The sequence below is a fragment of the Phalacrocorax aristotelis genome, chromosome 19 (genome assembly GCF_949628215.1).
Source record: "Phalacrocorax aristotelis chromosome 19, bGulAri2.1, whole genome shotgun sequence".
NCBI classification, from domain to species: domain Eukaryota; kingdom Metazoa; phylum Chordata; class Aves; order Suliformes; family Phalacrocoracidae; genus Phalacrocorax; species Phalacrocorax aristotelis.
Window position 1 is genome coordinate 1785159 of NC_134294.1, and position 21087 is coordinate 1806245.

At 56.4% G+C, this 21087-nt stretch overlaps 2 protein-coding genes across 6 annotated transcripts; both read left to right on the plus strand.

Moving 5' to 3' along the window:
• On the plus strand, positions 1–10721 carry LOC142066404 (protein-arginine deiminase type-1-like). The gene is made up of 16 exons (XM_075113779.1): positions 1–92; positions 1976–2150; positions 2623–2692; positions 4033–4094; positions 4822–4939; positions 5059–5184; positions 5809–5984; positions 6071–6174; positions 6504–6627; positions 7442–7549; positions 7635–7786; positions 8926–9070; positions 9382–9475; positions 9571–9650; positions 10074–10199; positions 10305–10721. The coding sequence occupies exons 1-16, from the start codon at positions 1–3 to the stop codon at positions 10536–10538; spliced, it is 1986 nt and encodes a 661-aa protein (XP_074969880.1). The 3' UTR covers positions 10539–10721.
• A 1145-nt stretch (positions 10722–11866) lies between these two features.
• On the plus strand, positions 11867–18352 carry LOC142066403 (protein-arginine deiminase type-3-like). Of its 5 annotated transcripts, none has more exons than XM_075113774.1 (16): positions 11867–12263; positions 13876–14056; positions 14127–14199; positions 14297–14358; positions 14471–14588; positions 14675–14800; positions 15079–15257; positions 15374–15477; positions 15549–15660; positions 15750–15857; positions 16075–16223; positions 16321–16465; positions 16548–16641; positions 16938–17017; positions 17644–17772; positions 17865–18352. In XM_075113774.1, exons 1-16 carry the CDS (start codon positions 12172–12174, stop codon positions 18096–18098), a joined length of 1986 nt encoding a protein of 661 aa, XP_074969875.1. In that variant the 5' UTR covers positions 11867–12171; the 3' UTR covers positions 18099–18352. The 5 variants fall into 5 exon arrangements, with proteins under 5 accessions (XP_074969875.1, XP_074969877.1, XP_074969878.1 ...); XM_075113777.1 differs by having other exon boundaries at positions 12140–12263; positions 13615–14056; XM_075113775.1 differs by lacking the exon at positions 11867–12263 and adding an exon at positions 12976–13130.
• Positions 18353–21087: the final 2735 nt, after the last annotated feature.

Genomic DNA, 21087 nt, shown 5'->3' on the forward strand with positions numbered 1-21087 from the left:
ATGCCCCAACGTCACGTTGTGCAGATGTCCACCAGGCATGCCACCTACAGCGTCTGCGTGTTGGGTACCGAGGTCTTCCTCGATACGCGCCGGTAAGGCTTGGGGTCGGGATATCCCCATGGTTTTCCATAGGGCTGATGGGTTTTGGGGCATCCCAAGGGTGTTTTTGCTCTTCGTTTGGAGGAGAAATGGGTGCTAGGGGAAAAGTCTGAGCTCATTTTTAGCCCTCGTCATGAGTTCATTCAAGAATTTGGCAAGCTTTTTTGGTGCACGTGGGACACATCCCGCTGGGTCTGTTTTAGGGGACAATGTCTCACAGGGAGCTGCACCCAGAGGAGGGACATTGGCTCTGGCAAACGTGAGGCGTCGAAGCGTAGCTGAGCCGTGACGGTTTGCAGGCAAAACCCATGCACACCCCAGCTAAGCGGGATCTATTTCTGGCTGTGAAAATATTAGGCAAGAGCAATTCAAGATGAGCAGCTTGGCCAGAGCTAAAATGGAGTAAAGAATAAAATGTGTGGCTCAGGCAGAAAAAATCCACCAGCAGGATTTGCATGGGCAATTTAACAAAAACAGATTTTTCCAGCATTAAATATGGGGGTTGCTTTATTGGCTAGATATCAAGGCTGCATTTACCCTGCTGTGACATTGTCATTATTTAATAAATCGCATTTATAATAATAGAGGCTACAGGTCAAGCCAGTCGGCATCGTATCCGGGGCAATTATCGGGGTTGTGTGTTGGAGGTGGGCCAGGACGTGCCATTGTCCCCCCGAAAGGCTTCAGACTAAGCTAAAAAAAGTATTATTTTTTGCCTCAGCCAGGTGGGAATATATAAAATCTTTTATTTGCCTTTTTTTTTTCTCTGGATTTGGACTTAAAGCAAGCTCAGTTCCATTTAAGCATGGGGCCTGAGCCCCAGAATGGGCTGATTTGGCTCCTCAGTAACAAAATCTGAGCTTTGGTCCAAAAAAGCAGACGACAGATGTTCTTTCAAGTAAAACTATTGGATCGTGTTGTTCCTGGAGAGCATTGGCTGGGGGGAACTTGGTGATGGATGCGTCAAATTTTGACTGTGGTTTGCTCTGTTTTGGGGCAGAAAATGGAGCATGGTGGGAATCTGGTAGTGATGCTGAGGTGTGAGGCTGTAAAATCAGGACACATAGACCCAAATTCAAGAGGTCATGACATGCAACAACGTGCAGGTGGATTTCTGACGTTACACAATATTAAATATGAGGGGTGACAAAGGAGATGACGCTTTGATCTCCCCTTGCAAGCTGCTGCAGGCACCAGGGATGCCATGCCAAGAGCAACACCGGAAATAAACCTCTTCTGTGTGTTTGGTTTTGTTTTTGTTCTCGCCGTTAAAATTTACCACCCTGTCCCTTTTTGTGTGTGGCCGGGGAGGCTGGCTCCCGATGGCAGACAGGTCGGAGCACTCGTGCTCCTGGGATGGAGGTGCTGGGGTTGTAATGAGCAGGTAGGCAGCACTTCAAAGGCGAGGGATGTCATGCAGGTGGGGTGCAAGTTCTCCATGCTCGGATTCAGGCTCTGCTTCAGTTTGGGCATCTCTTGAGTCAGGGCATGGTCCCCCGATAACCATCTCCCTGGATGGTTGATATCAAAAATTACCCTGGCTCTTTGTTGGGGTTTTGTCACAGCATGCTGAAATTTTGGGGGTTTTCTTGCTGTTGTGGAGGGAGGTTGGATGCCCAAAATTCAGCAATTTGCAATCTAGGCTTAACCACGGACGGACGTGCCGAAGCTCCAGTGGGAGCTCTGCTTGCTCAACACCGCCACAGAGATAATACATATAAAATTCAGACGACGCGTTTCATCACCCGAAGATGGTTTCTGAGTCCTTTCCACCCAGTTAAGGTTGGATTTTAATTCCAGGTTCAAGTATTTGGCTCCACCGAGGAGAACAGGAGGGACAACTTGGTCTATAACCCAGCGCTGCTCTCTGTTTCAGGTCTACCCCCAAAGGTGCCACGTCATTTGATGTCCATGCCACCTCCGCGGTTACGGTCCACATCATCCACAGCCCTGTGACAAAACCCATGATTAACTCCAGGTGGCCCCTGGATCCCGATATAGAGGTGGTGGTGACCATTGATGTCACCAGTAGGACCGTCAATGACAATAAGGTTAGTTGCTTTTTATGCACTGAAACTAGAGAAGTAAGTAAAATTTTCCAGGAAAGAAGGAAGGATTATGGGCAGGTTTGAGCATTTCTAGATATCCTGTAGCTGACATCAGGTTCATTTCCACAGAAAAATCTCAGAAAGAATTGTGTAACTATTGTGTACAGAAAATGAAACTGAGAAGGAGAAGGATACATTTTATGCCCTAAATATGAGACGCTGGTGGTTGCAAAAGCTCGTGTCAGACACTCGATGCCAGGCAGCAAAAATACTCCAACCGTTGCTTTTGCCATGCCTGCTTTTGTGCTGAAGCCGGCACAAATGGTTCAGCTGAACTATGATTAATGGAGAATGGTTCGGATGAACCCTCCAAGAGCTTGTTGTACCACGTTTGTTTGTCAGCCCTGTGAGTGGAAAGACTACTCAGCATGATGGGGCACTGGACTTGGGGCACGATCTGGTGGTGTCTTTGCAGGTTAAGATTTCATACTACGGACGGGAAGACAACGAGCTTTCGGTGGCTTGGTTGTATCTCACTTGCGTAGGTAGGTGTTACAGCAACGCTTGTTCAAACCTGGTCAACCCTTTCTGATGCCAAGATCTAGTTGGGTTCATGGGCCGGGAGTTAAGTGGGGGGCGCGGGCTGCCCATCTGCAATGTACAATGAAGGTTTGGGTGTTGACTGATGCTGACAAGCAAGAGGGAAATAATTAAAACGTTATTATCCTGCCTTATATGGTGCAAAAAAGACACAGGCTGGGCCGTGTCCCCACCCAACGCACACATCGAGCATCCTCCTCTGCTTGCCAAGACCATTGCGTTGGCGGAAGATGATCCAAAGGAGACCATCTCACCCACCTTTGGCCGGCTTCCCCCTCCTTGACCCCTGTTGCAGCTAGTGGAGAGGAATAGGCACCAGAGTGTAGTTGTGTGACCTATTTTAGAAGTTTAGGATGAGGTGAATCATTCCCTTGAAATGCCTATTTTCTTCTGCTGACTACAAAGGGAGTCTAGACAACCAGTCTGGATGCAGAGCCTTCCACTTGGATGGATTAATTACCCTAAATTTGGGATTTTCTAATGTGTTCCCATGACAGTCAGACCCGTGTCCTGAAGACATGCATATGCCTCCCAAAATTGCCCCTGAAGAGGCTGATGGTTTCCCACGTCCCACGACTGATGGGCTCCACTGGAGCCATCTGGGGTCACTGCTGTCCACAGGGATTTTGCCTTACAAATGCTCTTTGCCTGCTTAAATTTAGAGCTTCATTTCTAGCTTCTCCATGTCCTCCTCTCTGCATCAAGGAGGACAGCTTCTGCTTCAGTGCCTGTAGTTCCCACACGCTGTATATCCGATTTGGAGGTGTTTCTGTATTAAGATAGGCTTAATACAGATTTAGGTAGGGTTTAGATGAGGTTGCTGGTAAACCTCTGCTCTATTGCAGCGGAGGCAGAGGTTTGGGCCAAAAGAGCTCTGTAAGGGAAAGTCCTTCTCAAATGTTGCATCAAGCCTAGTAATTATTTAGGTGTCCACTCACGCATGGTGAAAATGCTTTCACGCCTCCGCCGTGTTTCGGCTTCATGAAAACACTACAGTCAACACGAAATTGGTGAAAACACAAAATATGCCATGAAGTGGGTATGATCCTGCTGGGGAAACCAAGATGGGAGAAGATAAGTGGAGACCGAAGGGGGAAGGCCATGAAAAAGCCATGGGTTGGTTTTTCTGTCAGCATTTTGTTGGAGATGTTGGGTTTGGAGCCCCTCTGGGGCATGAAGGTGGGGTTGGTGGTGGATGACTCATGGCTAGCACTGAGAATGAGCCCAAAATGCCACCAAGAGCTCATTCCCCTGCCAGTGGCTTCCTTCTCTCTTGATGTTTCAGATGTATCCCTGGACGTGGACTTGAGCCGTAATGGCAGAGTAAAGAGCAAAGGGAAGGACAAGGTAATGAGAAGCTTTGCTGTAGGCAACATATGGAGGGTCAATGCAGGGTGTACCTGTTTGCAGACTCTTCCCCAAAAATCTCCCAGAGGGAGAGGGACTTGGGTGGTGTCGCTGGTGTCTGAATTAAGGCAAATAACCCGGCAAATTCTCAACCTACTAATTGAGGAGGAAAAGAGTTTATTTTCTCATTCCGTGCCTAAATATCCTCCTCTCTAGTCCAGCCCCGAGGGTCATGTAGGAGAAAATACTCTGGGGTTTTTTTTTCCCCTTTTCTCTTTTCATTTTTGGACTTGAAACATGCCACTAAATGAGTCAGCTGCAAGTTTAGCAAACAGCAGGAGATTTGCCCCTTTGGCAACAAATCTGCATATGCCCAAGGACTTGCACCCGGGTAATGAGCCGCAGCCCAATCGGCAGCGCAAATTGTACATCGAGATGAGATGCATTTCTAGAAATGGCATAGCGTTGTCCAGATGAGGCCTGGCAGGTAATCTCTGGCTTGTTAGAAGATAAGATCTGTTTGAAATAGTCTTTGCTGGCCCTGCTAGAAGTTGAGGTTAGGAAATTTAGTAGCTTGAAAGCATCGCTGCTGTCTCCCACCAGCCCAGACAGCATGCTGCGGGATGTCCTCCGAGCGTGCTCATGGCCGTGGGGTTTTCCCTGGTCCAGGGGGAGGCTGGGATGGGGGAAATCTTGCTCCCATCCCCTTTGGGTGCTTCTCCTCCAGGCCAAGTGGACGTGGGGTCCGGATGGGCAAGGTGCCGTGCTGTTGGTCAACTGCGACCGGGACAGCCCCGGTGCGGGGGGCACAGACAGCAGTCAGGTGGACATACGGACCACTGCAGGTAGGGTGTCATTTGCAGAATGAGGGGACCCAGAAGGTCTCACTGGATTGTTTCCCACTTGCAACGCCTCCATCTCCTCACTCCATGTCCCATCTTGCCATCCTTTTCCCCTCCCCTAGACCTTCAGGACATGTCTGTCATGCTGCTGCGGACTCAAGGTCCCAGCGCTATCTTTGCCGACTACCAGGTGGTCCTGCACGTCCCTGAGTCGGAAGCGGATAAAGTGCGGGTTTTCCACGCTATCCGTAAGTATTTCCTTCCTTCCCAGATATCTGTGCATGACCCTGAGGTGGGCAAACCCTAATTTTTTTGTTCACAAAGGCTAAGGGCTGGGCCCCTCCGATTGCTGGAAACACTCATTTATATCCAAAGCGACTCTGCTGTTGTAGAAGATGGGGTTATATGGAAAAACATCAAGGAAAAAAAGATTTTAAAAGGCTTTTCTCAGTGGGGTTGCTGAAACTTTGACATTCCCGTGGGGCAGATAACCCCCACGTGGCTGCCGGCATCTTTTTGGTGCGGGTGATGACCCAACCACCAAAGCAGCCCATCTCGTCGGGCAGCGCATTTTGCCTTTGAACACCCTGGCAGCTGGATCCCCAGCAGCTCCCCGCTGAAAATCAGGTCAGGGAACCCAAGTATATCATTAGATGCTTAACTCGAGCCACACACCTTGAAAGGGTTGGACCTGAGGGTATAGAGTCCTCTTTGTACGAGGAAGATCAAGTGTGTTCCCCAGAGAAGAGGAGGCACACCCACTCCTCTGCAAACCACGCTGGCATCAGCCACCTCCTTGCTGGTGCCTCCTTCCAGCCTGGTGGACAGGTTGGTCACCCCGTCTTGGGTTGGGTATTTCGGTGTTTCTCCAGGAAATGACTCACACCCCCACTACAAACCCGTGTTGGGGCTGGACAAGCTCTCCTACGTGCTGGACCATGTCGGCAGTGGAGAAAACACCTTCTACGTTGAAGGGTTGGCTTTCCCTGACGTGGGATTCTCCGGCTTGGTTTCCTTCAGCGCCAGCTTGCTGGAGGTACCCCATAAGGTACGTGAGATTTGCCCCGTCCCCTGCAAAGTCCCTCAACACTGGGGTTTTCAACTGCCGCTCCCCGGCGTTTTCACCCCTCTCAGAATGCGCCGGGCACCCCAATTTTCACGGATACGGTGGTTTTCCGCGTAGCGCCCTGGATAATGACGCCCAACACCCAGCAGCCTATAGAGGTTTTTGTCTGCAGGTAAGAGGGACGTCAACCCCCTCTCTCTCCTACCTTGGGGGGCCCTCCAAGGAGGAGCTTTTGACCGTTCCTGGCTACGTAGCAGCTCTAGGGTGAGCCAGACTTTATGTATGCTATACTAGAGGCAGTATTTGGGTGGGGAGCCTGCTGGCACCGCTCCACTCATTGCATCCCCAAGGAGAAAAGCTGGAGGACCCTCTCCAGGGTCTAACCTCATGCAGGATTATTACCCAGCACATTTGGGAATGAGGAATGGGCTGCACGTTTGGGTCTGGGGGGTGTTTCTCGTAATCCCCCCTTGCAGCATTTGCTCCTTCCTCTCCCTCCAGCATCCAGCGGGGTCCAGAGACCAACGAAGTCTTTCTGGAAGGGCTCCGGGTCCTGCTGAGGAAAGCCAACTGCAAGCTGACCATCTGCTCAGAGGTGGAAACCCGCAGTGACCGCTGGATCCAGGTTATCAATCAATGCTTGTAATATGCGGCTCTCCTGGCCCCTTACAGGCTCCTGGGGCGTGTAGGGTGTTACCCTATGGCTGGCACCCCTGGGAGGAGGGATCAGCTGCATTGCTCAGGGAAGCACATAGGTGCTGAGGGGAACCAGGCAACCGTGAACTACAGCACAGGGAAATGCTGCTGCTGGTGGTGGCAACCAGCACAGACGGGGATGTTGTCCGGGAACCCAGTGGGGGTGTTCAAGAGGGACCCCGTTGCAAGAGGGACCCCATGAGACATTACAAGAGGGATCCTGTGGGGTGTTGCAAGAGGTACCCTATTGCAAAAGGGTACCCCGTTGTAAGAAAGACCCCATGGCATGTTGCAAGAAGGACCCCATTGCAAGAGGTACCCTGTGGGGCATTGCAAGAGGGACCCCATTGCAAAAAGGGACCCTCCAGGACATTGCAAGTAGGTCCCAATTGCAAGAGGGACCCCAGAGTGCATCACCGAAGGGACTGGGTGTGTGCTGGCTGGCCGTGCCATGTGCTTCCTGCAGCATGCCCAAGCTCTGCCGTCCCGCTTCCCTGCCCGGTGTCGCCTCGCGTTGCTTTCCCGGGGGTGACCCGCGCCAGGTGCTGCGGTGCCAGGTGGGATGACACCCTCACAGGAGAGCAAGGCAGCTGCCTTTCTTGGGGTTAAGGGCAAGAGCTGGGCTTTGCCAGGTTTGTCCTATTTCCCGCTCTACCCTCACCACACGCATTGCGGAGATAGCTATCACCCTGCCAGGAGCCTTCCTCCTCTTCCTCCTTCTCCTCCTCTTCTTCCCACAACAGGATGAGCTGGAGTTCGGCTACGTGGAAGCACCACACAAGACGTTCCCCGTCGTCTTTGACTCCCCCAGGAACAGAGGCTTGAAAGATTTTGCTTTTAAAAAGATCCTGGTGCGTCATTGCATTGCCAAACCCCTTTTCTTCCCCCCCGATCCCCTGCCCAGGGGGTTCCCGTCACAAGCCCCCTCTTCCCCAGGGCCCTGATTTTGGCTACGTGACCCGTGAGCCCCCCGGGAAGAACGTCTGCAGCCTCGACTCCTTCGGCAACCTGGATGTCAGCCCACCGGTGACGGTGCGAGGGAAGGAGTATCCCCTGGGCCGGATCCTGATCGGCAGCCCCTTGCCTTGGTGAGATGCAGGGGTGCTTGAACTCCCCCTCTGGGATGCGGGGAAGCTCCGAAAACCCTTGCATAAGAAAGGGTTGCATGCCTCGGAGTGGAAGTTTGGGGCCAGTTCCTATCAAAATGGGAATTTGGGGCCAATTCCCATCAAATCCCAGTTTTAACAGGCAAACCGCATCATTATTCCTTCATGCCTTACAAAATGCTGACACCGCTCTGATTTTTACCCCCTCCCAAACCACTGGTGCTTTTGCTCCCATCGTACAGTGTTGCAAGCATCCGGGCTTATTTACCCCCGCCCTGCCCCGCTCCATTAAAAGGAAAAGCAGGGGAATCCAGGAAAGGGTAAAATCCTGAATAACTGGAAATTGTTTTGCTCTGGGCAGGCAGTGCTAGGCAGCCCTGCAGGAACAACAGCGCCCTGCAAAATCCTCCACAAAGGAGGTTATTTTCCTGGAAAAATAACAACGGGGACGAATCCAGATGGGGTTTGATCTGGGATAACAAATGGGGTGCTCCTACCCCAGCCCCGCTGCCAGCCGGGGGGCTAGCTTTGGTTACGGCGGCGGGTAAATGGCATTTTCCCAGCCTCGCCAGGCCCATAATTATCCCTTATTACAAGAAGTTTAATTAATGTTTTCCCAGCCTGCTGCTGTCTGTCTAAGAAAACTTCACCCCAGTGCAAAGCGCTGCGTAAGGAGCGATTTGAGATTCACAGGGAGGGGGGAAATTAAATCCAAAGGTGCCTGAGCAGAGAGGGGGATGCAATGCACAGGTGTCTGTAGATATATATGGGCTAGATGTATAAAATTATATATAATATAGGTGTATTAATATATTATTCTATCGCTATATTGTATTAATATATAATAGATGAATGGATAATATTTTTGTATACATCAATATATTATATATTAATAGACAATGTAGCTAAATTAATAGATAATATATTTGTATATATTTATATATATAATATAGATATACGTTGCTCAGGCTATTTCCAGCCTCTTCCCAGTATTTCCCATCAAAATGGGATGTGCAGGAGCATCTCCTCCCCTTGGCATGATGTTCAGGGGACAGACGGGGGTAAATCTTGCGGAGGGGTGTGATGGCCGCCCACTTTCTCCTCCTGCCTCTGCTCCCCAGGGCGTCCGGCCGGCGGATGTCCAAGGCGGTCAGGGATTTTCTTTACGCCCAGAAAGTGCAGGCGCCGGTAGAGATTTACTCGGAGTGGCTGAGCGTGGGCCACGTGGATGAATTCCTCACCTTCGTCCCTGCTTACGACAGGAAGGTACCGGTCCCTGGAGCCATCTCCGCTCCTGCACTGGGTGGCTTCTGCAAATGCAACAAAATAAAAATAGCCCTTTTTGCAATGGCTTGTCCTCCCCATGGAGGGCTGGGTGACGCACCTTCTTTTGGGGTGGCTTCCTGGAAAATGGCAAGTCCCTGGGTGGCATCCCGTGCACCCTGCGATGGTGGTGTCCCGTGCACCCTGCAACACCCGGGGCTGGGTTTGGAGTCAGCGTGGTGTCTCTCGGCAGGACGGAGGGATAAGATATCCCACCACCAGCAAAGTATCAACCCCTGCGCTCTCTCCCGCAGGGTTTCCGGCTCCTCTTGGCCAGCCCCAACGCCTGCTACAAGCTCTTCAAGGAGAAGCAGAGCCAGGGCCATGGTGAAGCCACGCAGCTTGTTGGTAAGGGAGCGGGCGAGGGCATCCCTGCGGCGTGGTGGGGACCACCGGCACCCCTCACCGGTGTCCCTCACTGCTCTGCTCTGGTCCCCACGCAGGGCTGAAGGGCACTGAGCGGAGGAGCATCGACGACATCCTGGCGGATGAGTCGCTGAGGAATGACAACAGGCACGTGCAGGTGGGTGTTTGCCCCCGTGGATTTGGGTGGATTCGCCCTCCTCGCTTGCCCATCTCTGCCGGGTGATTTCTGGGTGCGGGGAGCGTTTTTTAGGGATCCTGGGGAAGAGAACAAAACTGTGGCATGAGCTGCACCGTGCAGTGTGAAAGCAGATGGGCAAGAAAAGCAGCCGTGGAGAAGCCAGATGCCGTTGGGTCACCCCAACCCGCTGGGAGATGGCTGCAGAGGTGTCAAAACCAAAGGAGAGAAGTTGCTGGGGTTGGGGGCGGGTTCAGGAGGTCGCTCAGAGGGGTGGGACGGGGTGAGATGCAACGGAGCAGGTGAGGAGGCAGAATGCAACAGGGGCACGCAAGGGTTCGTGCATGGGATCTTTGGGGGCTAGGATGGCCTGGGGTGGCAATTCCAGGTCCCCCCTCTCTGCAGCGCTGCATCGACTGGAACCGTGACCTCCTGAAGCAGGAGCTGGGCCTGAACGAGCAGGACATCATCGACATCCCCCAGCTCTTCATCCTGAAGGGCTCGCGTGCAGACGCCCTCTTCCCGGACATGGTGAGACCTCCGGCACCTCCTCCCCTCCCACCCCTCTTTTTCCATCCACACCTGATACAAACACACCTTTTGGGGGGAAAACACTGATTTTTGGTCCGGCTGCAGGTGAACATGCTGGTGCTGGGCAGGCACCTGGGCATCCCCAAGCCCTTCGGCCCACTGGTGGCTGGGCAGTGCTGCCTGGAGGAGCGGGTGCGGGCGCTGCTCGAGCCCCTGGGCCTCACCTGCACCTTCATCGACGACTACTTCTCCTACCACGTCCTCTCCGGCGACGTCCACTGCGGGACCAACGTCCGCCGCAAGCCCCTTGCCTTCAAATGGTGGCACATGGTGCCCTGAAGCGGCCGGGGACGGGCTCAGGTCCTGCAACCACAGGTTAAAGGTGCATTTGGTGCATCAGAAAATGCAACAAAATAAAGTGTTTCACCAATAAAGCTGCATTAACACTGAGGGCGCAGCTCTTCCCCATCCCCTGCCCTTTCTTCCTCGGCTGTTGGGTTGAAAATATTGTTTGAAACCTTTCTTTTGTTTTTTTTTAAGCGCATGATTGTTATGGGAACGGTGGTTTTATGGGATGGGGACAGCTATGGTGGGTGGAGGATGGACACGGAGCGTCTTCGGGAGCACGGTGCGTGCGAGTCAGCAGGCAAGGAGTCTGCTTTGGGGGTGTGAGGCCCCATCCCACTGCTAAAGGGTCTTATAGTCCCTTATCCCAGGCTTGTAGCTAATAATCCCCCTCAAAATTGCCTTATATCGGCGAAAAACCCACCTCCCGTGGGGGAGGCTGGCTCTTCGCCCCGGCACGGTGTGGGAGGCAGAGCCCCGTCCTCATACGAATCATTTTACACCTTCCCCAATGAAAAAATTTCCTTTTCCCTTTGCAGCTGCCCCGGCCACTCTTTCTCTTCCTCTTTTCATTGCAAACAAAGCCTGGCATTTCCCCGTACCACCCTGGCACCCCTGCCCGCCTCTCCTGCCTGCCTTGCCCCGGGCATTGCCCTGTCCTTGTGCAACCCCAGCAGCTAAAACCACTTTTTTTTGTTGTGGGTTTGTTTTTTTTTTTTTTTTGAGCAATTTGCTTTTCTAGCAGTATTTTGTGAGGTGTAAAAGTATAGCTCTGCCTCGGTACAAACTGCCACGAGGCCGTGTTTGCAAGCGGTGCTGGAGAACCGAGGCGGGGTGTGCTCCCAAAAAAGGCCACGCATCCTGCTTGGCACCCCTTTTTTTGTACCAAAAAGATGATTTCTAACCCCAGAATCTCTCCGTTCCCCGTGGTTACAGCTCTGCTGAGTTTCCCCAGCTCCGAGGAGCGATATTAAATTCCAGCAGCGCATGACCCTGCAGGGAGTTGGTGGGGGGGACAGCTGCATCGGCAAAGGGCTCTCCCACGCCGAGACAATGATTTAATTAAAACAAAGACAATTAAAGCCGCGGTGGGGTCTGCTGTCCCCGCCGCAGGTGACATACCGACCCCCTGGCCCATGCAGCACCCAGGGGATGGGGCAAGCACCCAGCTTGCACCTTCAACCCCCTTAAAATAAGAATTAAAGCCAAATTTTCCAGCTAGGCAAAGGAAACCCTTTAGGAGGAGAAATAAAACCCCTCTGAGCCCGGCGCTGGCACCTCCCCAGCTCGGCTCTGGTGTCACACTGAATATTTAACGGCGTGGGTTTGAGGGTGGCCGGTCACATCAGCGTCTCTTTGTGCTAAGAGGGGAAAAAAACCACCCCTGAGCTTCTTAAAAAGAAAAAAACTCCTCGTGGGTGTCTTGGGGTGCTTCTCCCCCCACCGCTAATTCACGCTCCATCGCCGGGAAGCACGGCCGGGCGCCGCGCACACCCAGGCTGGAGGCTGGGAGCCCGGAGGTGGGATTAAGCCAGGCTTTGGTTAATCCCCTCCCAGCAGCCAGGCTTTATAAATCCCCTCGTGCCACCCGTAGCAGCACCCAAGGGTGCCCCAGGGGCCCGCCGGCATGGCCCAGCAGCGCCGTGTCCAGCTCTCCACCCAGCATCCCACCAGCACCGTCTGCGTGCTGGGCACCGAGCTCTCCCTGGATGTCTACGGGTAAGCGGCCACGGCGCTGCGCGGGGAAATAAAATCTGCTTTTTTTCCTGCTTTTATCCCATTAATCAGGCTGATAAAAATAGCTCGGGGTGGGGTGGGGGCGATGCTGCTGCTTTGGGGTGCTTTTCCCAAGGGGTGCGGAGCCCCGCGAGGAAGGGGACGCGGTGACCCCTCCAAGGGGGATTTTGCAGGTTTTTGGGTGCACAGAGCTCCCAAGGGAGCTTTAGGCGATGCCCCGGGATGAGGTTCGCTCCCCAGCCGGGGGCTGCTGCGTCCTCCAGCAGAATGGGAATATTTCCCCATTTTGGGGAAGTGCGGAGAGTGAAACCACCGCGGTGCTGCTGGCCCAGGCGTCACCTCCCAGCACCGGGTGTTTTAGCTGCCTCATTGGCCCCGGCCCAAGTTTAAGTGCTTTTTGGCAGCAGGTTTTGCTTTCCGCTTCCTTAAAGCCCAGCTCAAGCGACAGCTTAGTTGGTTTTTAGATTTTCTTTACCGCATCCAAGGCCATGCACCGTCCCATCAACGCCGACAGCGACCCGTCCTCTCCCGCTGGCCCCAGGGTGGGTTTCTCCCCTCCACCCTGGGGACGGATCTGTGCTTCCCTCCTCGAGGGCTGGGATTTGTGATCCTTGGCCCATCGCCCGTGGCCTCTTGCACCAGGGCGGAGCGATGCGAGCTGCAGCCTGCCTGATGGATCGTCGCAGCTTTGCTTCACTCTTAAGGGGGTGCACCGGGTCAGGGCTCGCCGCTGGCGCTGCCGCGGGGTGAAAGGCGAATATTTGGGCAGCCCCGTGCCAAAATACCCCCCAACCCGCTCCAGGGTTTTGCTGCGATGGAATATCGCAGGATTTGTTGCAATTGCACTTTGTAAGGTTTGCTGTGTTTTGCAGGATTTGTTGCAATGACGTTTTGCAGGATTAGTTGTGTTTTGCAGAGCTTTTGGGCAGGATTTGTTGCAATTGCGTATTGCAGGACTTGCTGCATTTTGCAGGATCCGTTGCAATTGGATATTGCAAAATTTGGTGCGTGCTGCAGGGTTTACCGCAATTAATATTGAGGGATTGGTTGCGTTTTGCTGGACTTTTTGTCCTGCTTTTGCCGGACTTGTTGCTTTTTGTGTCGTTAGATGCAACTGAATATTGCAAAATCTGGTGCATATTGCAGGCTTTGTTGTTAATTAATATCGTGGGATTTGTTGCCATTCCTCTTGCAGGATCTGTTGCCTCTGGCAGGATTTGTTCTAATCGCCTTTTACAGGATTTGTTGTAATTGCCTTTTACAGGATTTGTTGTAATCACGTTCTGCGGGGTTTATTGCATATTGAAGGACTTGTAGTAACTGCCTTTTGCAGGACTCATCGCGCGTTGCAGGATTCATCGCAGTTGCACGTTGCAGGACGGGCTGGGTTTCGCGGGAGTCGCTGCAGCTGAGCTTTGCGGGATCGATTGCGTTTTGCGTGACTGGTCGCAATTGCGCCTCACGGAATTTACTGCGTCCTGCACGTTCTTCTGCACGTGGCGGGACTGGCGTCACCTGCGGACGGCTGCAGGCTGTACTATTCCCGCAACGCCCCCCACCTGGGGGCCCTCACCGGGCTTTCCCCCCACCCCAGATCTGCGCCCAAAGACGCCGTCGCCTTCCACGTGCAAGGGACGCCGGGCGTGAAGCTCTACGTCGTGCACGACACGCAGAGCGTCAAGTTGCCCTCCAGCGTGTCCCGCTGGCCCCTGGCCGCCGGCGCCGAGGTGCTGCTGGCCATGGACGCTCTCAGCAAGGACGTGGGGGACGAAAAGGTGGGTGCTGCTGCGCCGGCAGGATCCCGCCCTCCTTGGCACCGCGGCGAGCACCGCCTTCTTGTTGCAGGTCAGGATTTCTTATTTCGGGGAGGCCAGCGGGGTGCCTGTGGGCAGAGCCATGCTGTACCTCACCTGCGTGGGTAAGTGCGTGGCGGGGACACCCCACCCCCCCACCCCCCCAAACCGTGGTGCTGGTGGGGAAGCTCCCCCCACCCCCCAGCATCCCTCTCCCCGCAGACGTCTCGCTGGACACCGACGCCAGCCGTAGCGGGGCGGTGAACAGGACCCTGCTGGATAAGGTATAAAAGAGGGGTGGGGAGCCCCCCAGGAGCTCCGTGGGATGGGGTGGGGGGGGGGGGTGATGGCTGGTGGCCCCCAACCCCGTTTCGCTTCCCCGCCCCCCCACTCCAGGCGACGTGGACGTGGGGTCCCGACGGGCACGGGGCCATCCTGCTGGTGAACTGCGACCGCGACGACCCCAAAGCCGAGACGCCGGATAACCGCGACACCGCCGTCCGCTCCTACGCCGGTACTGGCACGTCCCATACAAGAAACCCCATTTTCCTATGTTTTTCCCCAAAATTTTCCTTTCTTACACCCCCTTTTCCACCCCAGACCTGAAGGACATGTCGCAGATGGTGCTGCGGACCCGAGGTCCTCGCACCATTTTTGCCGGCCATCGCCTCCTCCTCCACGTGGACTTCAGCGACGCCGATAAAGTCGGCGTTTTCTACGGCGGCAGTGAGTGCCCGACGCCGGGGTTTGGGGGGGGCGGATACCCCAAATTATCGGGGTTCAAGCAAAACGCTTGCAGCAGAGCAAGCATCTCTCCCGCAGCATCCAGCCCACATCCCACGGGTTTTACCTGTTGCACCGGCTGATTTTACTCGCCCTGTGCGTGCTCCACGGGGTCAAATATGCCTTTTTTTGCAAGGTTTTAGCAAAAAAATTGAAGGTGTAGCGGTGCAGAAAAGGGGTCGGTTGTTTAAGGGGGGGTTACACGCTGCTTGCACCCCCAGACAGCGTCGCGCTGGAGGAGTACAAGCACGTGCTGGGGGGCTCGAAGCTCGTCTACGCCGTCAAACCCAGCCGGCATCAGGAGGAGAGCGTCTTCTACGTGGAGGGGCTCGCCTTCCCCGACGTCGGCTTTTCGGGGCTGGTGGCTTTCCACGTCACGCTGCTGGAGAGCCCCGAGAAGGTACCAGCTACGGGGGGGGTGGGGCGATTTCGGGGTGAGCTGTAACGGGGGGGGGGGGGGGGGGGGCAGCGGAGCCCAAATGCTCCCCGCCCCCCCGACCCCTGCCCCGAACCCAGGGTTTGCTGGAGACGCCGATTTTCACCGACACGGTGGTTTTCCGCGTGGCTCCGTGGATCATGACCCCCAACACGGCGGCACCGCTGGAGGTCTTTGTCTGCAGGTGGGTGCTGGGTGCGCGGCCGCATCCTGCCTGGTGCCGCATCAGCCCCCACATCCCATATTTCTTCCCAGCGTGGCACACAACGAGGATTTCGTGGCGGCCGTGGGCGCTTTGGCCGAGAAAGCCAAGTGCCCGCTCACCATCTGCCCGCTGCTGGAGAACCGCCATGACCGCTGGATCCAGGTGGGTGCAGGATGATGCCCGGCCCCATCCTCGCTCCAGCAGTTCCAGGGGCGGGGGGCTTCCCCTCACCTTCTCCATCCCTCCTCCAGGACGAGGTTGAATTCGGCTACGTGCAAGCCCCTCACAAGACCTTCCCTGTCGTCTTCGACTCGCCCCGGGACGGGGGGCTGAAGGATTTCCCAGTCAAGAGCATCCTGGTGCCTGACCCTTTCCTCCTCCCTTCCCCAGCAAGGCGTAAAGCTTTGCAAACCCATAAAAAAATAGACTAAATAACTTAATTTTCTTGCATTTTTGGGAAGGGAAGAGCTGGCACAGACGATGATTTGGAAGCGCTGCATTTTGGGTGCTTACAGCTTTTTTATTAACCATTATCGCCTTTTTTTAAATATTATCACCTGGTTTTTCCCCATCCAGGGCCCCGATTTTGGCTACGTAGCCCAGCAAGCGCCGGAGGGTGCTTCCAGCCTCGATTCCTTCGGTAATTTGGAGGTGAGCCCCCCCGTGACGGTGCAGGGCAAGGAGTACCCCTTGGGCCGTATCCTGATCGGCAGCAGCTTCCCCAGGTGAGATGCGGGATTGAGGTTGGTTGCAAGCAAAGCATCACCTTGGACACCCCAAAACGGCAGCCCCCCATCCCCCCCCCGCCTTGTGCCCTCCCAGATTCGGCGGCCGACGGATGGCGAAAGCTGTCAAGGATTTTCTCATTGCCCAGCAAGTGCAGGCGCCGGTGGAGCTGTTTTCCGACTGGCTCTATGTTGGCCATGTAGATGAGTTCCTCAGCTTCGTCCCCGCGCCCGATCGGAAGGTAACGAGTCCCGGGGGTGGGGAAGGAAATTGGGGTGCTCCCTTTATACCCCGTCAAAAATCATCCCTTTCTCCCTCCCCAGGGTTTTCGGCTGCTCCTGGCCAGCCCCAACGCCTGCTACCAGCTGCTCAAGGAGAAGCAAGAGGAGGGGTTCGGCGAGGCGGCGATGTTCGGGGGTAGGGGGGAGGAGGAAAATGGGTGCATTTTCCCTTTTTCCTCCAAAATGCAATGGGGTGGGTGGATGCGTGGCACCCCAAACCCCAGCTAATGGCTGCAAAGTGCTGCCGGCAGCAGGGAGGGGGGACAGAAATAAGCAGAATTCATCCAAAGGCTGCGCAGGTTTGGTTTCCCGGGTTGGGATGGAGCTCGCCGCCGGTGCGCCCTGGAACGGGGGAGCTCCTGGCGCTGACCTGGGGCGTCTCGTCCCAAACGAGCTGGGGGAAGAATTCCTGCCCGGTTCTTTGTGCTGCAGGACTGCAGGTGGTGCCGAAGCCGACGATAAACGAGATTCTCTCTAATGAAGCCCTCCGGAAATTCAATAATTATGTCCAGGTGAGGAAGGGGAGCAGGGGGCTCCTTCCCAGCCCTGCCTGTCCCTCTGTCCATCCCTCCCTCCATACACCCACGCCTCCCTCCCGCCGTCTCTCCACCCATCCCTCTGTCCATCCCTTTGTCCTTCTGTCCGTCCACGCCTCCCTCCATCTCCCCATCCCTCTGCCCCTCCATCCATCCACCCACCCATCCCTCCCTCTGTCCATCCCTCTGTCCATCCCCCCATCCTTCTATCCCTCTGTCCATCCCTCCACCCATCCATCCCTCTGTCTGACTGTTCCTGCATCCGTCCACCCCTCCCTCTGCCCTTCCCTCCCTCCCTTTGTCCAACCATCCCTCTGTCCGTCCCTGCACCTGTCCCTCTGTCCATCCCTTTGTCCTTCTGTCCATCCACCCCTCCCTCCCCGTCTCCCCATCCCTCTGTCCTTCTCTCCATCCCTCTGCCTCTCCATCCACCCACCCATCCCTCCCTCTGTCCGACTGTCCCTGCATCTGTCCACTCACCCCTCTGCCCCTCCCTCCCTCCCCTTGTCCACCCATCCCTCTGTCCATCCCTGCACCCATCCTTCCGTCCCTCTGTCCCTCCGTGCCCCGGCACCGCCGCTGACCCCCCTCCCTCCCATCAGAGCTGCATCAGCTGGAACAGGGACATCCTGAAGCGGGCGCTGGGGCTGGCCGAGCCCGACATCCTCGACATCCCCCAGCTCTTCCGAGGCGACGTGGCCTCCGGCGCCAGAGCCTTCTTCCCCGACATGGTAACGCCGGGCTCCTCCTCCTGCCCCGACCCCCTGGCGGGTGAATTTGGGGCGAGATTTGCACTCTCAGCCCCACCCCCCCCGCGCTGCAGGTGAACATGCTGGTGCTGGGCAGGCACCTGGGCATCCCCAAGCCCTTCGGCCCACTGGTGGCTGGGCAGTGCTGCCTGGAGGAGCGGGTGCGGGCGCTGCTCGAGCCCCTGGGCCTCACCTGCACCTTCATCGACGACTACTTCTCCTACCACGTCCTCGAGGGCGACGTCCACTGCGGGACCAACGTCCGCCGCAAGCCCCTTGCCTTCAAATGGTGGCACATGGTGCCCTGAAGCGGCCTCAGCACCAGCGTCGTTCCTCCTCCTCCCCCCCCCCAAATCCCCCTCCCCGTCCCTCCAAGTGCCTTCGGTGGCGGTGGCCCTCGGCCCGCGTTCGAAATAAAAAAGGGCTGCAGCTTCCCGCCGGCCCCCCTCTTGCTGGGTGCGAGGTTGGCAGCTCTCTCGCAAACGGGAAGACGGTTTTTTTTCACTCGCTGGGTGGCACTGGGTGGCGGCCTGGCACACGGGCACCGCTCGCCCAGCACAGCAATTGCGCTTAAACTGGTTTAACTGGGGGGGGTGGGGGTGGTAAAAAGTGGTGAGTGGGCTTATCCAGTCCCGTCTTGCTGCAGTGAGCCACGTGCAAAAATGCACGCGCAAAAATATGCCTCTGCATGCCTGAGCACCCCCGCGTGCACAGCTGTGCGTGCGCAGAAACGCAGGCGGAATGCACAAGCCCACACGCAGAGAAACGCGCGCGTGCAAAAAACCCCACGTGTGCACGCAGCAGTCCCACGGCGCACACAGAAGCCCCACACAACACGCAGAAGCCCCACACTGCACGCAGCAGCCCCACGGCGCACGCAGCAGCCCCACAGCGCACGCAGAAGCCCCACAGCGCACGCAGAAGCCCCACGGCGCACGCAGAAGCCCCACAGCGCACACAGAAGCCCCACGGCGCACGCAGCAGCCCCACACCGCACGCAGAAGCCCCACGGCGCACGCAGCAGCCCCACGGCGCACGCAGCAGCCCCACGGCACACGCAGCAGCCCCACGGCGCACACAGCAGCCCCACACCGCACGCAGCAGCCCCACGGCACACGCAGCAGCCCCACGGCGCACGCAGCAGCCCCACACCGCACGCAGCAGCCCCACGGCACACGCAGCAGCCCCACGGCGCACGCAGCAGCCCCACAGCGCACGCAGAAGCCGCACGGCGCACGCAGAAGCCCCACACCACACGCAGAAGCCCCACACCGCACGCAGCAGCCCCACGGCGCACACAGAAGCCCCACACCACACGCAGAAGCCCCACGGCGCACGCAGCAGCCCCACGGCGCACACAGAAGCCCCACACCACACGCAGAAGCCCCACGGCGCACGCAGAAGCCCCACGGCACACGCAGCAGCCCCACACTGCACGCAGCAGCTCCACACCGCACTCAGCAGCCCCACACCGTACGCAGCAGCCCCACAGCGCACACAGCAGCCCCACGGCGCACGCAGCAGCCCCACACCACACGCAGCAGCCCCACGGCGCACGCAGCAGCCCCACGGCGCACGCAGAAGCCCCACGGCGCACGCAGAAGCCCCACAGCGCACGCAGCAGCCCCACAGCGCACACAGAAGCCCCACGGCGCACGCAGCAGCCCCACGGCGCACGCAGCAGCCCCACGGCGCACGCAGAAGCGGCTGCGTGCACACAAGCAGCACACGCAGACGCCCCAAACCCTGTGCACGTGCCCAAGCGCGCGCGCACGCACCGAGGGCGCGCGCCAAGAGCCACGCGGGCACGCACCGAGGGCGCGCACGTGCCAAAACGCACGTGGAAGCGCGGGGCGCGCCGGCGGAGGGGCACAAGACGCCACGTGCACGCTGTAACGCACAGGCCCGCCTGCGCCGCCGTGTTTGCACCCCGCCTGCAAAACGGGAGGTACTGGGGGGGGGGGGGGATGGGGATATTTTGGGGTGCCGCTGGCAGGACGGTGCCCTCTGACGGCTGTGGATTTGCTTTTGGGGAGCGCGGGGAGGACAAAGCATCCCCCGCACGTCCCTTGCGGTCGACTTTTAAATTTAAATTGAAAACATTCAGACCTGGGGGCGGACGCAGCGCGCGGCGCGAGGGTTATACACAACGACGGCGTTTATTTAAACATTTACTCCAAGAAGTATAAAAAAAAAAACCACCCCACCCCATGAAGAAGACAGTTACAGCACCAACCCCGGACCCTCTCGGCCGAAGGACCGCGTCCTTCCGACATCCTCGTGGCTTCCGACGATTTCCTTCCTCGAGCCTCCGCCTCCGCGCGGCCGGGACGGGGCGGCCGATGGGGGAGAAGTTTAATTCAGCCTAAAACTATTTTGCTGGCGGGCAGGATGAAGCAAAATGCTTTTTTTTTTTAACTTTTCTTTCTTTTTTTTTTGAGGGTAAAAGTGGGGGTTTGGTGATTTCTCCACCACGGTTTATCGGAGCTGCGGCGTCCGCTCGTGCCACAACCCCCACCCCCCCCAAAAAAAAAACCCTAAATATTGCTAAAAAAGCGGAATATTTGACTTTTCCGCCCAGCTGCTCTCCCTGTCCTGGATATTTTCTAACCCCTGGCCCCCCCCCAAAAAAACCAACCCCAACCCCAAAGCAAATGAAAAAAAAAAAACACCCCAAAAACTAAAAAAAAAAAAAATAAAAAATAACCAAACCCCCCCCCCCTTTTTTTTTTTTTTTTTTAATTGTGAAACTCCCCGACCGGGCGCGAACGCGGCGAACGCCGCCCCCGAGCACCCAGCGCGACCCCTCGGGGAGAGCGGAAGGGACTTTAAAAAAAAAAAACCACAACAAAACACCACCAAAACCCCAAAAGAATTCAAAATAAAACCTAAAAAGTGAAGAATAAAACCAATAATAATTAAAAACAAATCCGAAATCACCCTTGGGTTGCGTGGGGGCAGAGCCGGGCTCTGCTCGAAAAGGCACCTCGTTTCTCCAGCACAGTGCACGGCGTCGCAGGAGGGATTTTGGGCCGATACCAGGCGGAAAGGATGAAGAAGAATTACCGCCAATTCGGGCTCCCCTCGTCATACCTGAGATCTCCCCGGGGGCGGGGGAGGGCTGCGACAGCGGGGAGGGGCGCCCCAAAACGATGCCGGGGACGGGTCTGGCCCTGGGGGCGGGGGGGGGGGATGCGGGATGGCGGCCCTCTCCCTGAATCCCTCCGGGGGAAGGGATGCTTGCGGGGGGGGGGCGGGGGGGGACACACGCCCCCCCTCCCCCCCCCCCCCCCCCCC

What these genes read in the sequence shown, in the direction of transcription:
- LOC142066404 (XM_075113779.1), top strand. Translation starts at nt 1, where the DNA reads ATGCCCCAACGTCACGTTGTGCAGATGTCCACCAGGCATGCCACCTAC. An exon ending in GCAGTGACCGCTGGATCCAG is followed by an intron (nt 6,628 to 7,441) that starts GTTATCAATCAA and finishes TTCCCACAACAG; the next exon opens with GATGAGCTGGAGTTCGGCTA. An exon ending in TTGCTTTTAAAAAGATCCTG is followed by an intron (nt 7,550 to 7,634) that starts GTGCGTCATTGC and finishes CCTCTTCCCCAG; the next exon opens with GGCCCTGATTTTGGCTACGT.
- LOC142066403 (XM_075113774.1), top strand. Translation starts at nt 12,172, where the DNA reads ATGGCCCAGCAGCGCCGTGTCCAGCTCTCCACCCAGCATCCCACCAGC. An exon ending in TCCCCGCGCCCGATCGGAAG is followed by an intron (nt 16,466 to 16,547) that starts GTAACGAGTCCC and finishes CTCCCTCCCCAG; the next exon opens with GGTTTTCGGCTGCTCCTGGC. An exon ending in GAGCCTTCTTCCCCGACATG is followed by an intron (nt 17,773 to 17,864) that starts GTAACGCCGGGC and finishes CCCGCGCTGCAG; the next exon opens with GTGAACATGCTGGTGCTGGG.